Raw genomic sequence first — 19,376 nt, 5'->3', positions numbered from 1 at the left:
AGACAGTCTTCTTGAGTTGATCTCCCCAAGAGAATTTCCTCTGCCAAATGCTTATCTAAGTAAATAATCAATCACACCTAGTCCTTACCTCAACCCCCCTTTCAGATGTTCTATAAGTATGCTAGCAACTCTGAATTAAACTGGCCATTTTCGCCATCGGGCTGTGGTCCCCTGTCTCCCTGTCTCTGTCTCTCTGTAGGGGAGGCCTGGGGAGGAGGTTAGACAGGGAGGCTACTCTGAGCCACTGAACACACACAGGCATCGCAGCAGCAGTCCCCACGATTTACTTTGTGAACTCACAATTTCCATACTTGCTTTCAAAACTGCCTTCAGTATTTCTTTTCCATGCTTTGTTTTTAAGCAGCACATTCTACTTATAGGATGTAAATATTCTCTGGGGGCATGCCAGAGAATCTGTTTTTTGATGAGAATTGTATCACTGTCATTCCATTGTTCATCTATTTCCTTGAGCAGGCACCAGTAATGTCTCCATTCATCCTAGCCCTGAGATTTTAGTAAGTGCCACAAGGCTCTTTCAGGGTCAGGGGAATAAGACTCATCATTGTTTCTGGGTTTGGCATATCGAATATGCCACAGGGAGCTTGCCAGACTCTGCCATGTGGGCAGGATATTCTCTTTAGCCTGCCAGGTTCTTCAAGAGCGAGAAATAAACAATAAGAGGTTGTGCACGGCCGCATTTGCTTCTGGAAGCTTGGTTTTATAGTCTCTGGATCTTGGCTGTTGATGGAATTACACAATGTCAAGAGCAGTTGGTGGGTGTAACTGTATAGCTACTGGAAGATGGGGGATCTGGGTGGAGGAGGCCCAGTCCTGATCCGAGCAAGCTTGGAGATCTCAGCCCCTGGTCCCGCACACCTGGGTTCCTCTGCCAGTTTTTTCATGCATGAGACTCGTCAGAGCATGTGGAGAGTGGGCTTAAGCATGGCTGTCACTGGGTTCCAGAGGTCTTTAGCTGCCACAGCTCTGCTCAGGGCAGGAAGGGAAAATGAACATGCCCCCCTCCAAGGGGCCCTGGTGAAGACAGCCAGGCACTGGGAGCAGGAGACTCTGCATTGTTCTTTCCAGGGAGTTAGACAGTTACACCTACCAACTGCCCCTGGCACTGCATAATCCCTTCAATGGCCAAAATCCAGAGACTATAAAACCAATATGAGAATAATAATGATAAAAATGAGAAAGGGAAGTGCAACAGGCTGTGGTCATGGCTTTCTCCAAGTCTTGCACTCAGGGATTACTCCTCATGGTCCTTGGAGGACCGACCATATAGAGTACTGGTTATCAAACCTTGGTGGATCACTTGCAAGGCAAGCGCCCTGACCTCTGTACTATTGCTCTGGCCCCTAAAGTGATTTTTATTTTATTTTTAATTCTTCCCTAGTTCTATAGAGGCTTACTGAACTGTACTTTGTATATGATAAAGATTTGTGTAATTCCCAGTCTCATCCACAATATCATATTCGGGGGGAGGCATTTAAGGAAGTGGTTAACTCTTATATAGAGCCATTGCTTAATAAGGGAGCTCCTCGTTCCTTTTTCCTGCAAGAGAAGATGTTCATCTTGAAACATGAAGTTTTTCTCACTAGATGTCAAATCTCCCATCACCAAGATCTTGGGTCGCCTAGCCCACAGACTATTTACAAATAAATGTTGGTTATTCAACGTTTATGCCAGTATAGGGTATTTTTTGCTCTAGCAGCACAATAAGTAACACAGTTGTCTACAGTGCTTAGTCACCAGAGACCAACTTAGAATACCTAAATGTTTATTTACCACTTTATTTTTGAACAGCTGAGGAACATCAGCGATCTGGACTCTTGAAAATTATACAAATTAATTGAGGAGCAGACAACATTTAACTCCTATCCTCAGAGCACCCAGAAGTTAGTCATTGTATTATAATATCTCTCCCCAGCACTTTCCTCAGTGCCTGAGCTATATCTTTATTCCGCAGAGTATAAATCAGAGGATTCAGGGTGGGAGTGATGATGCTATAGAACACGGAACCGACCTTCTCTTGCAGTGGAGTGCGTTGGGAACTGGGTCTCATATACGAGAAAATGCCAGTCCCAAACCAGAGGGAAACCACGGTGAGGTGAGAACTACAAGTGGCAAAGGCATTTCTCTTACTCCCAGTTGAACGCATCTGAATGATACTGTGGAGGATGAAGGCATAGGATGTGGAGACAAGGAGGATGGGGAGGAGGATGAATAAAACACTGCTTATGTACACCGTGGTCTCATAAACAGAGATGTCTTCACATATCAATTTCACAATAGCAGGAAACTCGCAGTAGAAATGGTGGATTGTTCGAGACCCACAGAAAGGAAAGTGCATCAGGATCACAGTGTGAATGAAGGAGTTCATGGATGCTCCCAGCCATGACATGACAGCCATCATCAGAGCCACCCTCCTGCTCATGATAACAGCATAATGCAGTGGGTGACAGATGGCAACATAACGGTCATAGGACATGAGAGTCAGGAGAACACACTCGGCTCCTCCCACAGCCAAGTAGAGGAAGTGCTGGGTAGCACAGCCTACAAAGGAGATGGACTTCCTGCCCGACAGGTAGTTGGTAGCCATCTTGGGGATGGTGGTAGTGACATGCATGAGGTCCATGAGGGAGAGCTGGCTGAGCAGAAAGTACATGGGGGTGTGCAGCCGCCGGTCAGCACAGATGAGAAAAATGGTGAGGGTGTTACTACTCACTGCAACAAGGTAGACCATCATAGTCAAGGAGAAAAGAAAGACATGGGTGAGGGAGTCATCGAAGAGCCCTTCAAGGATGAAGTCGGTCAGCGCGGACTGATTGCTCTGCCTCATCACCCCTTCTCGGTCCCTGCAGAAACAGGAAGTGGGCATGGATGGATGAATATGAGAAATCTGGGGTTTAGCATATCTGACAAGAAGCTTCTTTGACCTTAAGGGGAAAATTTGTGTGCTGGAGTGATAGTATAGTGGGCAGGACACTTGGCCTAATCAAACTTGGGCTTCCCCAAATTATCCCCCAAACCTCTCCAGGAGTAAAACCTGGGCTACAGCCAGGAGAAAACACTGAGCACTGCTAGGTGTGACACAACATTAATTGGTACTTTTTTCTAATTATTGGATAACTGTGTTTATTGAAATACTGTATATTTTAATCCCTGGTTCTGTGGGGCTTCACTTGTGTGTGAGTCTTGACCTGAGTGTCCGGAACGTGTCCTGGAGCATGGCGAGAGTATCCTGCCCGCAGGGCAGAGCCTGTAATTCCAGAAGCCCCAGCAGCCCCAAAGCTGCTATCCAGTTACAAATTTCACTCTAGCTTTATCACCTCGTTTAAGATGTTTGGATTTCCTCCAGCACATTTGCAACATCTCAAACTCTACAACACTGATACACCAAGAGTAGCACATCTGATTGGGTGGGAATGAATTGTAGAAGGCAACTAATCCAGATTAACAAAGTATCAACACAGAAGACTTAACCTGTAACAAGATCTTAGTAATCTCTTTTACAAGGTCTTGATGTCTGCATGATGAGATACAACAATCTTCACTAACTTTCTTCTAAGGAATTTTTTTCTTTTTCTTTTTTTTTTTTTTTTTTGCTTTTTGGGTCATACCTGGCAGTGCACAGGTGTTACTCCTGACTCTGCACTCTGGCGGTGCTCAGGGGACCATATGGGATGCTGGGAAATGAACCCGTGTTGGCCGTGTGCAAGGCAAACGCCCTACCTGCTGTGCTATCGCTCCAGTCCCAGAAAATATATTTTTTATCATTCTGTTAGCAAATTATTGATAACAAACAATACAAAATAAAATGGTGAAGGCCTGCTATGAGAGCAGGCTTAAGTGGTGGTTGGGAAAATTGGAGACAATATTGAAGGGAAGGTGGACTGGTGATTGGATGGGTATCGGAATATTGAGTACCTGTGACAAATATTATGCACAACTTTGTAAACCACAGTGATTATATAAAGTGCAAGGGGAAGATAAATTTTTATTTTGCTTTTTAAATCGCACCCGGCGATACACAGGGGTTACTCCTGTCTCTGCATTCAGGAATTACTCCTGGCTGTGCTCAAATTTTTAAAGTCTATGTAAATACAAGACATTGGGGATAAAAAAAAAAGAAAAAAGAAATGTATACAAATATATTACAGGCATTCACAGAAATGCAACATAATATACACAAACATACGCTCATCTATGTAAACTGTGTGTACAAACTGTTGTATACCCATATCTAAGCATTTTTGTTTGTAGTGAGAAGGATCTTTGGTACATAGCTATCACAAGACATTGCCTATAGAATATTTACAGGGTTAAAAAAGGCATTTTCTCCAGGCATTGGGAGGGTTGGGAGGGGGGTATCTTGGGGTTCTTCTTGGTGAAAAATAAGTACTGGTGAAGGGAAATGTGTTTGATGATTGCATGACCAAGACTTAAACTGAAAGCTTTGTAACTTTTCCCACAGTGATTCAATAAATTAATAAATTTTTAAAAAAATAATAAAAACAAATTTTTTAAAAAGGCATTTTATGAGAACAGGAAGGTTGGCCAACAGGAACTAGAACATTCTTGATGTCAGCCTGAGATTTAAGGAGTACCTTCTGAAGAGCTCCTGATAACCTGTTATCTCCCCATCTGTCCCATGACTACCCTTTTTTCCTCTGCCCTGAAGCTATGAGGGACAAAGCTTAAGCTTAAACTTACATAGGTGCTGTTGAGTTTACAACAAAGCAGCTTCAGCTTTTGCTCACTATACTCTAATCCTGCTGTCTCTTTCTTACTTTCGTACCCTCTCCCTGATACCCACGTTGACTAGTCCCGCGGGACGGGACAGGTGCACCCAACATGGCAAAGGGTATGAGGGACCCTTGCGACGAGCACCAGCAAGAAGTGGCCACCATCACAGGAGTCAAGGCTTCCGGAAAGGTGAGCGGTGGATCTCTTTTCTCAACCTATATCAGAAGGGACTAGGCAGTTGAAGAATTGACTGATCAAAGAACCCTTTCTCTTCTCCCCCACTCATGGCATGCCTCTCTTCTACTGATTTCATGTGTCCTGCCACAAGATTTGCCATTTGTTTTCATATTCTTTTTGATCTCCATTACTTTCATTGTTATTTGTCTCTCTGAACGCTGTTTCTCCTAAGCCAACTGTCCCCTGCGGGCAAGAGTCAGGCACTTAAATGCCATTAGGGCACCCGCTGCTAGAAGACTCCCATGAAAGGATAAAAGGGTCACAGCTGCAAATCCCAGAGAAATTCGCATCCCCCACAGAAGAAAAACTGTGCAGCTGGCCTAGCGGAGCTGGATTCAATTCCTCCGCCCCTCTTGGAGAGCCCAGCAAGCTACCGAGAGTATCTCACCCACTTGGCAAAGCCTGGCAAGCTACCCGTGAGGTATTCGATATGCCAAACACAGTAACAACAAGTCTCAAAATGGAGATGTTACTGGGCCCACTCGAGCAAATCGATGAATAACGGGAGGACAGTGTGACAGGGTTTGGTTTTTTTTTTTTTTTATCTTCATTGTTATTTGTCTCTTTGAATGCTGTTTCTCCTAAGCCAACCGTCCCCTGAACGCCATTAGGGCGCCCACTGCTAGAAGACTCCCATGAAAGGATAAAGGGGTCACAGCTGCGAATTCCAGATAAGTCCACATCCCCCGCAGAAGAAAAACTGTGCCTCAATTAGGTACTCATCACTAAGCATTCCATTCACCACGACTAAAAGGAATTGTTGCCTCTTTTCTGAACCTATCCTCTCTTCTCACCTCCTTTGCTTCTCCTTTTAGACTTTTTCCCTTCAATCATGGGTCAGGAATTATCAGTTAGAAGTTCATTATTCATCTAAAGGAGGCTCTTAAAACTAAGGGGGTTGAAGTCAAAAAGAAGGACTTAATCCAGTTTTTTACATTCCTCTATGATGTCTGCCCATCGTTCCCCCAAGAGGGCACCATCGATGTAAAGCACTGGAAAAGAGTAGATGATGCTCTTTGGGATTTTTACAACACATTTGGTCCTGATAAAGTTCCTATCACATGTTTTAATTACTGGTCTCTGATCAATGAAGTCCTCTCTATAAAACAGTGTCACCCAGAGATCCAAAAAGCCGTTTCCACTTGTCAGGATTTCCTAGAGAAAAAGCACTCTAGATCCCCCTCTTCCCTTGAGTTTCCTCCACTCAGGCCAAGCCATAGCCTTAGATCTCTCCATTCCAACTCCCCTGACAATGAGGATTCTGTTTCTATTACCATGCCTACTACCCCTGAACTTGAAAAAAAAAAAGGACTAAGCTCGTAGTCTGAGAGCCAGCAGTCTTCCTTTCAGAATCCCATGCCCCTCCCATAGATCCTCCCAGAGGAAGAAGCAGAATTAGAAATTGAAATGGCTCATTATGTTCACCCTGACTGACCCCCTTCCATTTCTCATCAACCGTCCCCTTATAATTTTCCTGCCCTTCACTTCCCTGGGCTTTCACTGAACCATCTACACTCTAGGGGAACTGCAAAACCTGTCCCCAAGGCCCCGGCCCCTATGGAAGAGCTGTTTGTTGATTACCCTCCCTTTTCTAGTCTTCAGCAGACCAAAAGAAGTCTCTCGTCCCACATAAAGGCATTTCGAGAGGCGATTCAGTTAAAAAAAGAAGCATAACACTCTGGTAGCTGAACTTCAGGCCCTTGATCTCAAATTAATGTGCTCACCTGCCGCACCAGGTAATGCCCCTAAATGGTAGCAAAACCACAGGAAAAAACTGACAGTAAATCTTGCCTCAACCAACCAAGGGCTTCCACCTCGACATTTTTCCCATAAAAGGAATTATCAAGCAGGAAGGGGAAGAGGAAGGGGAGGGTGAGGATAGGCATGAGGTAGCTCAAAGAGAGTATCATAGTTTGGGGTTTAAGACCCTAAAAGAGTTAAAAGCTGTTGTGATTCAGTATAACCCTGTGGCCCCCTTAACTTTCTCCATTCTCGAGACCTTAGGAGATTTATGGCTAACTCCTAATGACTGGCATCAGATAGCGAGAGGCACCCCTGTCTGGATGAGAGTTTATACTCTGGAAATCTGAATTCTATGAAAACTGCAGAGATACTGCCCGCCGCTAGCATGGTGGCTAGCAGGGAAGGAGAAAATTGAGCTGTAGATACGATGGTGGGAAACCAACCTTTTGACTCAAATGAACAACAAAAAACTACCCCCCCTGGGTTGTTCGCTCAAATTCAGAATGCAGGACTCAAGGCCTGGTACAGATTGCCTCCAAAGGGCGCCATTACCACGTCCCTAGCTAATGTCCGTCAGGGCCCCTATGAGCCTTATTGTGATTTTGTTAGCCCGCTCACTACCACAGCAAAGAAACTTTTTGGCCCAAGTGAGAGAGAAACTAACTTTGTTCTCCACCTTGCTTTTGAGAATGCTAAGCCCGCTTGTCAGGCTGCGTTGCGGCCTCATAAACAATGAAAAATACTCACAGATCACATCTGCTTGTGCTTCAGCATCGGCACAGCCCATAACATGGGACTGGCTATTGGCATAGTGCTTAAAGAGGCAGGGATTACTGAGCTCAAGAAATGCTTTACTTGCAAACAGGAGAGACATTTTGCCATACATTGTCCTGAAGCCAAGCAGAAAAAAACAACCTGAACCGCCTGGCCCTTGCCAGCGCTGTAAGAGGGGTAATCATTGGGCGTCTGAATGTCGATCATTAACTGCTATTCATGGAAATCCCCTGGTAAAAGGACCGGGTCAGGGAAACTTCAACCAAGGCCAGCCCCAGGCCCCTGGGGAACCCTGGCGCATAGGAAACCGTGTCACAGATCCCCTCCCCCAATCCATTTCTAGCCTCCTGCAGTGCCTCCCCCAGCAGTGCAGGATTAGACCTCTGTACCTACGCCCGCACAATATTAACAAATACTTCTGGGCCTCAGATTATTGCCACCACTGCCTGCGGCCCTCTACCCCCTCATACCTCTGGAATTACCATTGGGCGAGGCAGTTGCTTATTTAAAGGACTTCAAGTCATGCTGGGAGTGCTTGCTGATGATCATACTGGACAGATACAAGTGATCTCTATCTCTACTCTCCCATTGTTGGTTTGTTTTTTTTTTTTTTTTTTGGTTATAGAACCTGGCCAGTGCTATGCCCAGCTGTTGCTTACTCCTTCCCAGCCTACTTACAGTCCCGGTTCAGGAAATACCATGGATGTTATCAACTCAGAATCCCAAACGTTTTCTGGATTCAGAAACTCACTGAAGATAAAATACCCCTTAAGTTGACTCTGGGTGGCAGGGAATTTGACGATCTCTTAGACACAGAGGCAGATGTCACAATTATCAGGCAAACAGAATTGCCCTCGATCTGGCCCCTGACCGCATCCCTCACTCATCTCAAAGGAATTGGACAGTCTCAAAACCCCTCTCGTAGCACCTTTTTCTTACCCTGGAAAGATACTTCTGGACAATCTGGTACGGTGCGTCCCTACATCCTCCCCAAACTCCCAGTAAATTTATGGGAAAGGGACATTTTAAGCCAGATGAACATTTTCATACGTGGACCTGATAGCCCCATAACTCAACAAATGCTGAACAGTGGCTTCATGCCCAGAGCAGGCTCAGGTAAATACTTGCAAGGAATTACAGAGCCCATTGCTCTCAAACCCAATAATGGAAGGGTGGGGCTCAGAAATTTTTGATAATGGCCACTGACATTCCTGCACCCTGTGAAGACAAAATAATGTGGAAAGCTGATGATCCAGTATGGGTTGATCAGTGGCCTCTTGTTCACCATAGTTGGCAGCTGCAGAGCAGTTAGTGCAAAACAACACTCTGCGGGTTATATAGAGCCCACCTCCTCTCTTTGGAACACACCTATTTTTGTAATAAAAAAGAAATCTGGCCATTGGAGATTGTTACAGGATTTGAGAGCTATTCATAAGACTGTGGTCATTTTTGGAGCCCTGCAACCGAGCTTGCCCTCCCCGGTAGCTATCCCTGATTCTTATAAGAAAATTGTCATTGACCTAGAAGATTGCTTTTTTCCCATTCCCTTACATCCTGAAGATAGGAAGATATTTGCTTTTAGCCTCCCTATAATTAATTACACAGGACCCGTGAAAAGATATCAATGGAAAGTCCTGCCACAGAGAATGGCTAACAGTCCGACACTTTGCCAAAAGTTTGTCGCCCAAATAATTGATCCCATATGCTTACATCTATGGCCGCGCAACATCTTATTATCTCATTCTTACTTTAGACAACCTGGCAGGCTACCGAATGTAACCTGCCCACATGGCAGAGTCTGGCAAACTCCCCGTGGCGTACCCAATATGCCAAATACCAGTAACAATGGTGGGGTCTCATTCTCCTAACCCTGTAAGAGCCTTGAATATGGCACTTTTTAAAATCTCAGGGCTAGGACGAAGGAGACGTTACTGGTGCCTGCTCGAGGCAATCGACGAATAACAGGATGATCGTGATCGTGATGCTTACATTGGCCACTTACATGGATGACATATTACTAGGAAGCGAGGATGAAACCGCCCTTCTTCAATGTTATCAATTGGTGAAAAATTTATCACAAGTTGGGTTGCAAATCGCTCCTGAGAAAGTGCAAACAGCTGAGCCTTTTTCCTTTTTAGGATTCAAATTAAAAGAGGGGAAAGCTTAATCCAGAAAACACAGATAAAAACTTCACATCTAAAGACCTTGAATGATTTTCAAATGCTATTAGACAATATAAATTGGCTCAGGCCTTATTTACATGTTACCACCGGGGACCTCAAAGCTTTATTTAGGGGGTATGGTGACACCAACAGGTCAATCTGTACCTGTGAGGCGAGTGCATCAGCAGCCTGATGGTGCCTTCAGACTTCCAGATAACCAAAATTGCTGCTGTGCCTTTGGCCAGACCCCAAAACATGGGTCAAGTTTACCAAGAAAGTAAATGGCCAAAAGTTAGGTATGTGGGAGATACACCTACAAACCACCTCTGGTTCAGCTATATAATTGGAGGCATGGCCTCTCTGGTTCCTGATCGAACTGCTTAACAGCCATGATCCCAGAGACACAGAAACAAATCTCAGAACCCAATGGCTTTTGTCAGAAATGCGTCCAGTTCCTGGAGTAGTTTACCTGCGCCAGGCCACCCCAGGTAGGAATAGGTTTCGTGCCTTGGCCTGTTCACCCTGGTGGCCCAGTGGCTGCCATCCTCCAGAGGCCACTGGACAGTCAGGTTTGGGCCCTCAGTGAGGAGAAACATCGGGCCTCACGGGATGATGGTGGAGCCAGCCCTTCCTCCCCGTCCCAACAAAACCCCGAGTTGCCACCCACGAACAGCCTCTCTGGCTCCTGATCAAACTGCTTAACGGCCATGATCCCAGAGACTCAGAAACAAATCTCAAAACCCAATGGCTTTTGGCAGAAATGCATCCGGACACCGCAGTAGGATACTGTCACCGGGCCACCCCGGGGGGAAAGGGTGCTGTCCCTCCACCTGCTCCCCCTTGGCGGTTCAGTGGCTGCCATCCACCAGAGGCCACTGGACAGTCAGGTTTGGGCCCGCAGTAACGAGACACGTGGGGCCTCACGGTATGGTGGTGGAGCCAGTCCTTTCCTCCCCATCTCAACAAGACCCTGAGTCACCGCCCATGAACAGCCTCTCTGGCTCCTGATCAAGCTGCTCAACAGCCATGATCCCAGAGACTCAGGAACAAATCTCGGAACCCAGCAGGTTTGGGCAGAAATTCCTCCAGATTTAATTGTTAAAACTTCAGAATTTCAAAATCACAGGGCCACTACTGTGGCTGTGCTACATCATATGTTATTCATAACCAGCAATAGAAAACAAATTGTCTATTGTTACCTTTTTTGGTAGATCTGAGTGTTGGGGTAAAATCCCAAATAATAATGGTGGGTCTGGTGTCAAAATATTGAATGTAATCAAAGTAGGGAGAGAGTAATGTGGAAATCATCTGCCCCACAGGCAGGGGGAGGGTGTGGGATGGGGGTATACTGGGATTTTTGGTGGTGGAGAATGGGCACTGATGAAGGTACAGGTGTTTCATTGTATGACTGAGACTTAAACCTGAAAGCTTTGTAACTGCTCTCATGGTGATTCAATAAATAAAATTATAAAAAATGAAAAAAAAGTAAGGTAGAGTTTATGCCCAATTCAATCAGCCTAATAAGTGGCTGAATAAATAGAAGTATTCCTCCATTTTTTTAAAAAAAACTTTATTGACATATTAAAGGGCAATCCTGATCCCACATCCCCTCGAGAACTGTCTTGGGAAGCCCAGCAGGCACTTACCCAAGTGGAATCAGCTATTTCACAAATTTATCTGTGCTGTCTATTATAAGAAACTCTTTTGCCTCATCATTCTGGCCACCTCACATTCTCCTACAGGCCTTATTTGGCAGGATAGCCCTGTTTCCTGGATCCATGCCCCCACCACTCCTCGAAGGATTCTGGTACCCTATTATGTTTTAATAGCAGAAATAATTATCCAGGGACGTGACTTTAGCAGAAAACGCTTTGGCAAAGATCCTGACAAACTAATTCAACCCTATTCTAAGGACCAGCTTGACTGGTTATTCCAAATTGAGGACTTGTGGCCCATTGCCTGTGCTTCTTTTTCCGGTCCCATAAGTAATCATTACTCTGCCAATAAGTTGTTACAGTTCTTGAAAATGATGCCACTTTTTTCCCTTCTGTTTGCATGCCTCACCCCATACCTGAGGTCACTACTATATTTACTGATGGATCTTCCACTGGAACAGCCGCGCTTGTAATTAAAAACCAGACCTATTCCTTCCCTAACTCATATAACTCAGCTCAGCTTGTGGAGTTTTGTGCAGTTCTTGGTGCTTTTTCACATTGCAGTGATTTTTCCTTTAATTTGTATACAGATAGTGCATATGTTGCTTATTCCACCCCTTTATTAGAAACCGTTAGTTATCTCAAACCCTCCTCTAATGCAGTTCGCTTGTTTGTACAAATTCAAGAATTAATTAGAGTTAGAAAGTTTCCCTTTTATATAGGACATCTTAGAGCTCACTCCAACGTTCCCGGCCCCCTTGCACAAGGAAATGCTCTGGCTGATCAAGCTACTAAATTTGTGGGAACGATCACCACCACAGGAGTTGAATTGGTCCCACAAGCACACTCATTGCACTATCTTAATGCCAATACCTTGCAACAAATGTTTTCCTTAAGTCGCGAACAGGCTAGACAAATTGTTAAGCAGTGTTCTGCCTGTATGACCTCTTTGCCTACCCCACTCCAAGGGGTTAATCCCCGTGGTTTAGTACCTAATGAAATTTGGCAGATGGATGTGACTCACGTCTGTGAATTTGGCAAATTGAAGTACCAACATGTCATCGTGGTCACCTTTAGAGGATTTGTCTATGGCTCGCTGCAAGCGGGAGAAGCAGAAAAGAATGTTCTTGCGCATATCCTTTCCTGCTTAGCTGTCACGGGAAGACCCAAGATCATTAAAACTGATAATGGACCTGATAATACAGGAAAAGTTTTTCAGGAATTTTGCTCCTCTTTTGGAATCACTCATGAAACAGGTATCTCTTCCAACCCCCAAGATCAAGGGATTGTGGAAAGAGCACATCTCACTGTAAAAAAAATGCTTCACAAATTAAAGAGGGGGCAGGTCTACCTTGTTAAAGGAGCACCTCATAATATCTTAGCATATGCTCTTTTCATTATTAAGTTCCTAAACTTGGATTCTCAAGGATGATCCTCGGTGGATAGGCTTTGGCATCCCACCATGAAAGAGCGCTATGCCTCCGCCTTATGGAAAGACCCACTGACTGCCCAATGGAACGACCCCGACCCTGTACTTTTATGGGGACGTGGGTCTGTGTGCATCTTTGATCTTAAAGAAGGAGCTGCTAGATGACTTCCTGAAATATTAATGAAGTATTTTAATGATATACCTGCTTCCAGACACCCAGAAGACCCTGAGACCTGTTCTCCTTCCTTCCTAGGTGAAACCAACAAAGATGGCCAAGAAGAAATCACTGACCCAAATTCTGCTGTTCCAGCAACTGGCCTTTATAACCCTGACGTGGCTGGAGACGATTCAAGGATCTAATCCACATGTGCCCCTCAACCGTACCTGTACGTGGTGTTGCAGAATTGGAGAGGACTTGACTTGCTGCTCCTCCACCAAGGAGGAATATGTGCTGCTCTGAAAGAAGAGTTCCGTTTCTACATGGACCACTCCGGGCAGGTTAAGGACTCTATGGCTAAAGTGCGGGAGGGCTTGGAGAAACGCAAGCGACAATGGGACCAGGAACAAAGCTGGTTTCAAACTTGGTTTTCTACTTCCCCTTGGCTAACCACTCTGTTACCAACTATACTTGGTCCTCTAATGGGGCTCTTACTGTTAATCTCCTTTGGACCATGGGCCTTTCGGCTCCTGATTACTTTCATCAAGCAACAATTGGACTCCTTGCAGGCTAAACCCATACAAGTTCACTACCACCGGCTGGACCTGGCAGATAGGGGATACAGTGAGGACGTTAGTGCTTCACTGGGTATCCTATATCCTTAACAGGTCATATGCCCGCTGGCACTTGGGACCAGCAATCACCTCCTGGGTTAGGGCACCTTTAAAGTGTGGAATAGAGGTATCTGCGGGCAAGGGGAGCCCTTGAGCAGGTTCCAAGCCCTTGCCGAAGAGCATGCCTATCTGCATGGAGGTTAGACCCTGGAAAGTTCTCCCCCCTATAAAAAGGGTCTAGTTTATTGACTGTCCCCCAATAAGGCCCTAAAGGGGGATAGGCCTCTACTCTCCTTGCTGGTTAATGCCCTTTCAACAATAACCTTACCTTCCTTAAAATAGAGAAAGGGAGGAGATGTAGTGAGCAGGCTCTTGGGTACATAGCTTTCACAAGACGTTGCCTATAGAATATTTACAGGGTTAAGAAAGGCATTTTACGAGAACAGGAAGGTTGGCCAACAGGAACGAGAACATTCTTGATGTCAGCTGTGATTTAACTCGAGTACCCCTCTGAAGAGCCCCTGGTAACCTGTTATCTCCCCTATCTGTCCCATGACTACCCTTTTTTGCCTCTTCCCCAAAGCTATGAGGGACAAAACTTAAGTTCAACATGTATAAGTGCTGTTGAATTTACAATAGCAGCTTCAGCTTTTGCTCACTGTACTGTAATCCTGCTGTCTGTCTCTTTCTTTCACTCTCACACCCTCTCCCTGTTATCCACATTGACTAGTCCCGCAGGATGTGACATTTGTTGAAATACTATTTGGGCTGGAGCGATAGCACAGCGATAGGGCATTTGCCTTGCACACAGCCAACATGGCCGACCCGCGCTCGATTCCTCCGCCCCTCTCAGAGAGCCCTGAGAGTAAGCTGCCGAGAGTATCTCGCCCTCACGGCAAAGCCTGGCAAGCTCCCCGTGACGTATTCGATATGCCAAACACAGTAACAAGTGTCACAATGGAGACATTACTGGGCCCCCTCGAGCAAATTGATGAACAACGGGAGGACCATGACTATTTGGGTTTCTTATATCTGAAGAGTTCGATCTAAAAACAAACAAGCACACATGTACACTTAATGGAATATTACAGAAACCTGGCATTAACAATTTTAAAACCAGTGAGTAACCTATGGAAACCTGAAATCTTTCAATCTTTGGTTTTTGTGGTGCCAGAAATGAACCTCTGTTTTATTTGATGCCAGAACTTTTAGTCCTGGGGTAGGCACAGAGTCAGGAACTGACGATGACTGTGAGTATAGCAGAAGACAGACTGGACCCCACTGCCTGAGCTGGACACCCACAAAGGAAGACCGAACACACTTCAGTTCTTCATGCCTCTGGAACTGACAGAGGATGGGGGTGACTCAAATCTGGGTCTTTATTAAAGGAGCTAAACACACACATCTGACAGGAAATGCACAGGAGCTGAAGGTCAGGGGGATGGTGGCTGCTACGTCATGGGGTGGCTGGGAGAGGCAACCGCAGATTAGCAAAAAACATGGGAGATGCAGGCTGGCACTGCTGTGCGCTCTGCACTCTGCGTCCCTGAGTCTTCCCTGAGACCCACGTGGACCAGAAACATCTAACATGGACACTGGAAAGGTCATAGGTCATCCTGGTCACTGCGACACATTACTCAGTCACCAGAGTCTGTCCATGTTTATTGCACACACACACACACACACACACACAGACGCATACACGCACACACACATCTCCTTAAGCCATGCTTCATCTAAACACATGCACGATAGGTTGTCCTTTTGCCTAACACATAAAACTATCCCACACGGGGGCCTGACAGGCTGTACAGTGGGTAAGGCATTTGCTTGCAAGTAGCTGACAAAAGTTCATCCACGGCAACACATATTGTCCTCCGAGCCCACCAAGAGTGAGCCCTGAATGTACAGCCAGGAGCAGCCCTGAGAACCACTAAGTGTGGCCAAATATAAATAAATAAATAAATAAATAAATATCCCATCTAAAACTGCAAATGTCTTTTTTTCCCCCAGAACAGAACATAGATTTCAGTTATCCAGTGGGGTGATGTTCATTCTCCTAAACCTTATGCAACTTTTTATAAATTATCACTAAATACTAATAATTGCCATACACATATTAAAAAATGGTTTTGGGAGAATGCTTTCATGATAGGTTAGGAGAATTTCATTGTATGGAAGAAGACTATGTCAGTTAGATAGGAGGAATAACTCAGTATTGTAACTCATTTGGAGACAAGGAGAAATGTGGGAGTCCCCAGACGCATCATTACATCAAACAGAAAACAAATGGGGAAGTGTCCTGCATAGACAGACCTGAGAGTTTTCAAACCACGGACCATGCTGATAAAACCAGAATTTTAACGATTACCCAGCCAGATTTCTGAATTAAATCACTATCTCACACTCGTGAAAACAAGAATCAGAATGAGAACCTGATATATGTGATGAAGTCCCACAGAAAAAAATACTGATCAAAATGGATCACCAAAGCTTAGCTTGCCCCCTTTCGACTAATGACAGACTGAGAGCTCCATTCTCCATTGATCCTATTACACATTACCTCTAACCTGCTGAGAAGTCCACCCACATCCTTCTGCTTAGGAACCATGTATTTCCCTCTCATCCTACCCTGTTTCCCTCTTCCCTCCTTAACAAATATTTTCTTTTCCCACCATCTTATTCATGCCTCTCTTTCTCCCATGACATACTTTCTGTTAATTTCATGCTCTGCCTTTGAAGCCCCCATTCCCCATTGGTGTTTCCCCCACCTGCATTTTGGAAATTTTCCCTCCTAGACTGATCCAATATTGCTCTCACTTACGAGATGAGAAAATGAGCTGATCATTCCACATGATTCCTAGACCCTAGTAGGTGTATCCTGGATAAACTCACAAGCCAAACTTACCTGGCCTGGGTTTTCCGGAGAGACTGTGGGAAGCGTAAGTATAAAAATAAAAAGGGGAAGAGATAGGGCCACACACAGTGAGTTCAATAACTCACATATTGGTTACTGATCACCCGAAGTAGCCCTTTCTGAGACGCTGTGGGACATCCCTCTCCAACCCGAGAAATCCCCACTTCCTGCAAGACTGGCAGAGAGAAGACTGCCCACACAGGTATTGTTTACTCTGGTGAACCAAAACAGACACACCAACAAGGCAACACACAAAAGTGTGCAATACTCTTACAATCTGGGCTCTGGTGTTTGACCTCCAGCAATACCTAGCAGGACAAATTAAGTAACTTTAACCTTTAACCTTTCTAAGTAGGTACTTGGAGTCCTGCATATCCTTCCTCTGCTTCTGAGTGGGTATCTACAACCTTCTCTATCCCCATCGCCCCATCAGAGCTAAGGCGATGAGGTCTCCATAAACTTAAGTACATTGAAAACCAGTTTAGTCATCCAAAGGAGCAGTCAAAGTGGGGGCCAGAGTGACAGTACAGTGGTTAGGGCATTTTCCTTGCACACAAACAAACTGAGTTCAATCCCCAGCACCTTATATGGTCTCCTGAACCCTGCCAGAAGTGATCCCTGAACACAGAATCAGAAGTAAACCCTGAGTACTGACAGGAGTGGCCAAAATCAAAAAAGGAAAACCTGTTGTGGATTTGCTGAGTTGAGATCATTCACGGCATCCTCTCCTTGGAGTTATCTCTCCATCCGGATTTACTAAAACTAGAATTTGATGAGTGTTGGTGTTCTCAGTCCCTTCCTGGTTGCAAGGATGTGTTCTCTGAAGAAATCACACTTTGGGCCTGACACAAACTAAACATGAAAGAAGAGGGACATGTGTGGGATATGAAACAGCCGCTAACCCAGGGGAACAATGATGTCAGCTGAAGCAAACTGAGGCACTAGGGATTTCAACCCAGGGGACCCATCATGCCTCTCTTCTAGACACCAGGACTCAAGGTGCCACTGAGACTTGCAGAGTGCATTGAGACCAGCAATCTCAAAAGGCATACCTTGAAGTTACAGGGTCAGGGGAGTATGATATGTGCTGTGGGACCCTAAGGACAAGGGAATATCTTCTCAAAGGGCCCATTAGTCAGGAATAGATACACTTCTTAGAATGCTGGCTTTGTTTTGTCTTGAAAACTTGATAGCCCCAAATTGCCCAATCCTTTAGAGAAGAAAGTGTGAGGAAGACCCAGTCTCTGTGCACACAAGACTCACTTCCTCAGGTGCCATAGCATACAACAGATGATGTCAAAGGCAACAGAAAACCAGGCCTAGTCATCAGTAGGAATATGCCACTAGGGGTGTGCTGGGGAGCAAACGGGGGGCCCCAGGGAAATAGTGACAGGAAGCAGACACTGGTGGGAGGATGTGGTGCTGGGGTATGTTCCATTTCATTGAGTCTTCTGTTTCAGCAACATCTTGGTTCTTCCAATGTCGAGGTCTATGGTGACATTTATTCCTGGTATTTAATTATCTCTTGTAAATTTCGAGTACATATTTTAGTTTTTATTTTTAATAAACACATAATGTCTTGCATTGTGATATTATGTGCTTTCATACATGCTGATTATTTGGGATTAAGGGGGTTTTGTTTGTTCATTTGGCTTCTGTTTGATTTGGACCACACCAGTCATTGCCCAGGGGTTACTCCTGTCTCTGCACTCAGGAATTACTCCTGACAGTGCTTGGGAGACTATATAGGATGTCAGGATCAAACCCAGCTTGGCCACATGAAAAGCAAACACCCTACCCACCGTACTATCACTTCGACCTGATGCATGCTGATTATTTGTGTTGTTTCAATTTATATATGCACCTCAATAAATCTCTGTGTATTTATTTAAGTATGATAATAATAAATATACTATGAAATAAAAATAAAGTGTTCCCTTTTGACTAGAATGGACTTGCTTTCTGGTTTTTTTTTTTCTAGTTCATCATTTACATATAGGTTTATTACTGATTTTTGAAACTGGTTCATAATTGGCCAGCAATCCTATGAGTTCACACTTAGTGCTTTACATGGTTCTGTGTGAAGCTGACTCACTGACCCACAGCTGAAGTCCCAATGCAATCACACCTTCCCCACTAGGCCTCCCGCCAATACTACTCACCCACCCATTCTTCCATCCATGACCACCAGATTCACCAAGTCTTGCATAATACCAAATTTTGGTGTTTTCTGCCCATATGCTTTCTTTTCACTTATGAGTTAAACTACTAAGTAATTTTTATTTCTTTGGGTTCTTTTCTATCTGTTATTATTGATGTGATATAGTTTATCCTCTAGAATCACCAAATGCAAAAAAGCTCTCCACCGCTGTCCTAATGTCACGTCTTGTTCATCCCTCTTCTCACCGTCTTGGTAACTTGAGTTACAGCATCCACAGGTGGCCACTGGCCATTCTCTTCCATCGTTTCTCTGTACACCACATATCATCTCTATCATCCACCACTGGTCCTGATCCCTTGACTTGTTCTGTTTAACACGACCCCCTCTTATTCCAGTCAACAAAATTTCACCTTTCTTATTGCTGAAACTATTCAATTGTGCGTATATATCACAGTTCCTTTCTTTCTTTATTCTTCAGTAGCAAGCTTCCCTGGGGAAATTGGGAGAGAATGGGGGAGGGAAGGAAAAGGAAAGGGCCAATGGTGGAGAGAAGCAGACGCTCTGGTGGCATTATTTTCCTAATTCCCTTTCTTCTACTTTACACTTACATGTAGGAACATAGCAGACCTTTGATACTGACCTTTAGTCTGCCACTTAGTGTATTCACTTCTTATTTCTAATTTTTCTTACTGGTGTATTCTATATCACCCGCCAATCATGATTTTCTTTAATGCTTTGGATATATTTTATTTTATTTTCTTGCATGATTGCTCTC

The 19,376-nt window shown here is 44.7% G+C and overlaps 1 protein-coding gene across 3 annotated transcripts in view; it reads right to left on the bottom strand.

The window, feature by feature from the left end:
• Nucleotides 1-1,900: 1,900 nt before the first annotated feature.
• LOC130036640 (olfactory receptor 2AE1-like) overlaps nt 1,901-19,376 on the bottom strand; it is a 39,807-nt gene continuing 22,331 nt past the window's right edge. For 2 of the 3 annotated variants that reach the window (XM_056128536.1, XM_056128535.1), the window contains exon 2: nt 1,901-2,861. In XM_056128536.1, the coding sequence (XP_055984511.1) occupies nt 1,907-2,845 (939 nt within the window). In that variant the 5' untranslated portion in view covers nt 2,846-2,861 and the 3' untranslated portion in view covers nt 1,901-1,906. The remainder of the gene's footprint in view (nt 2,862-19,376) is intronic. The other variant, XM_056128537.1, reaches the window with a different exon arrangement.

This window comes from Sorex fumeus, unplaced genomic scaffold (assembly GCF_029834395.1).
Source record: "Sorex fumeus unplaced genomic scaffold, SorFum_2.1 ptg000064l, whole genome shotgun sequence".
NCBI classification, from domain to species: Eukaryota; Metazoa; Chordata; class Mammalia; order Eulipotyphla; family Soricidae; genus Sorex; species Sorex fumeus.
Note: the sequence above shows the minus strand (reverse complement) of the source record. Positions and strands in the feature narration are given on the sequence as shown.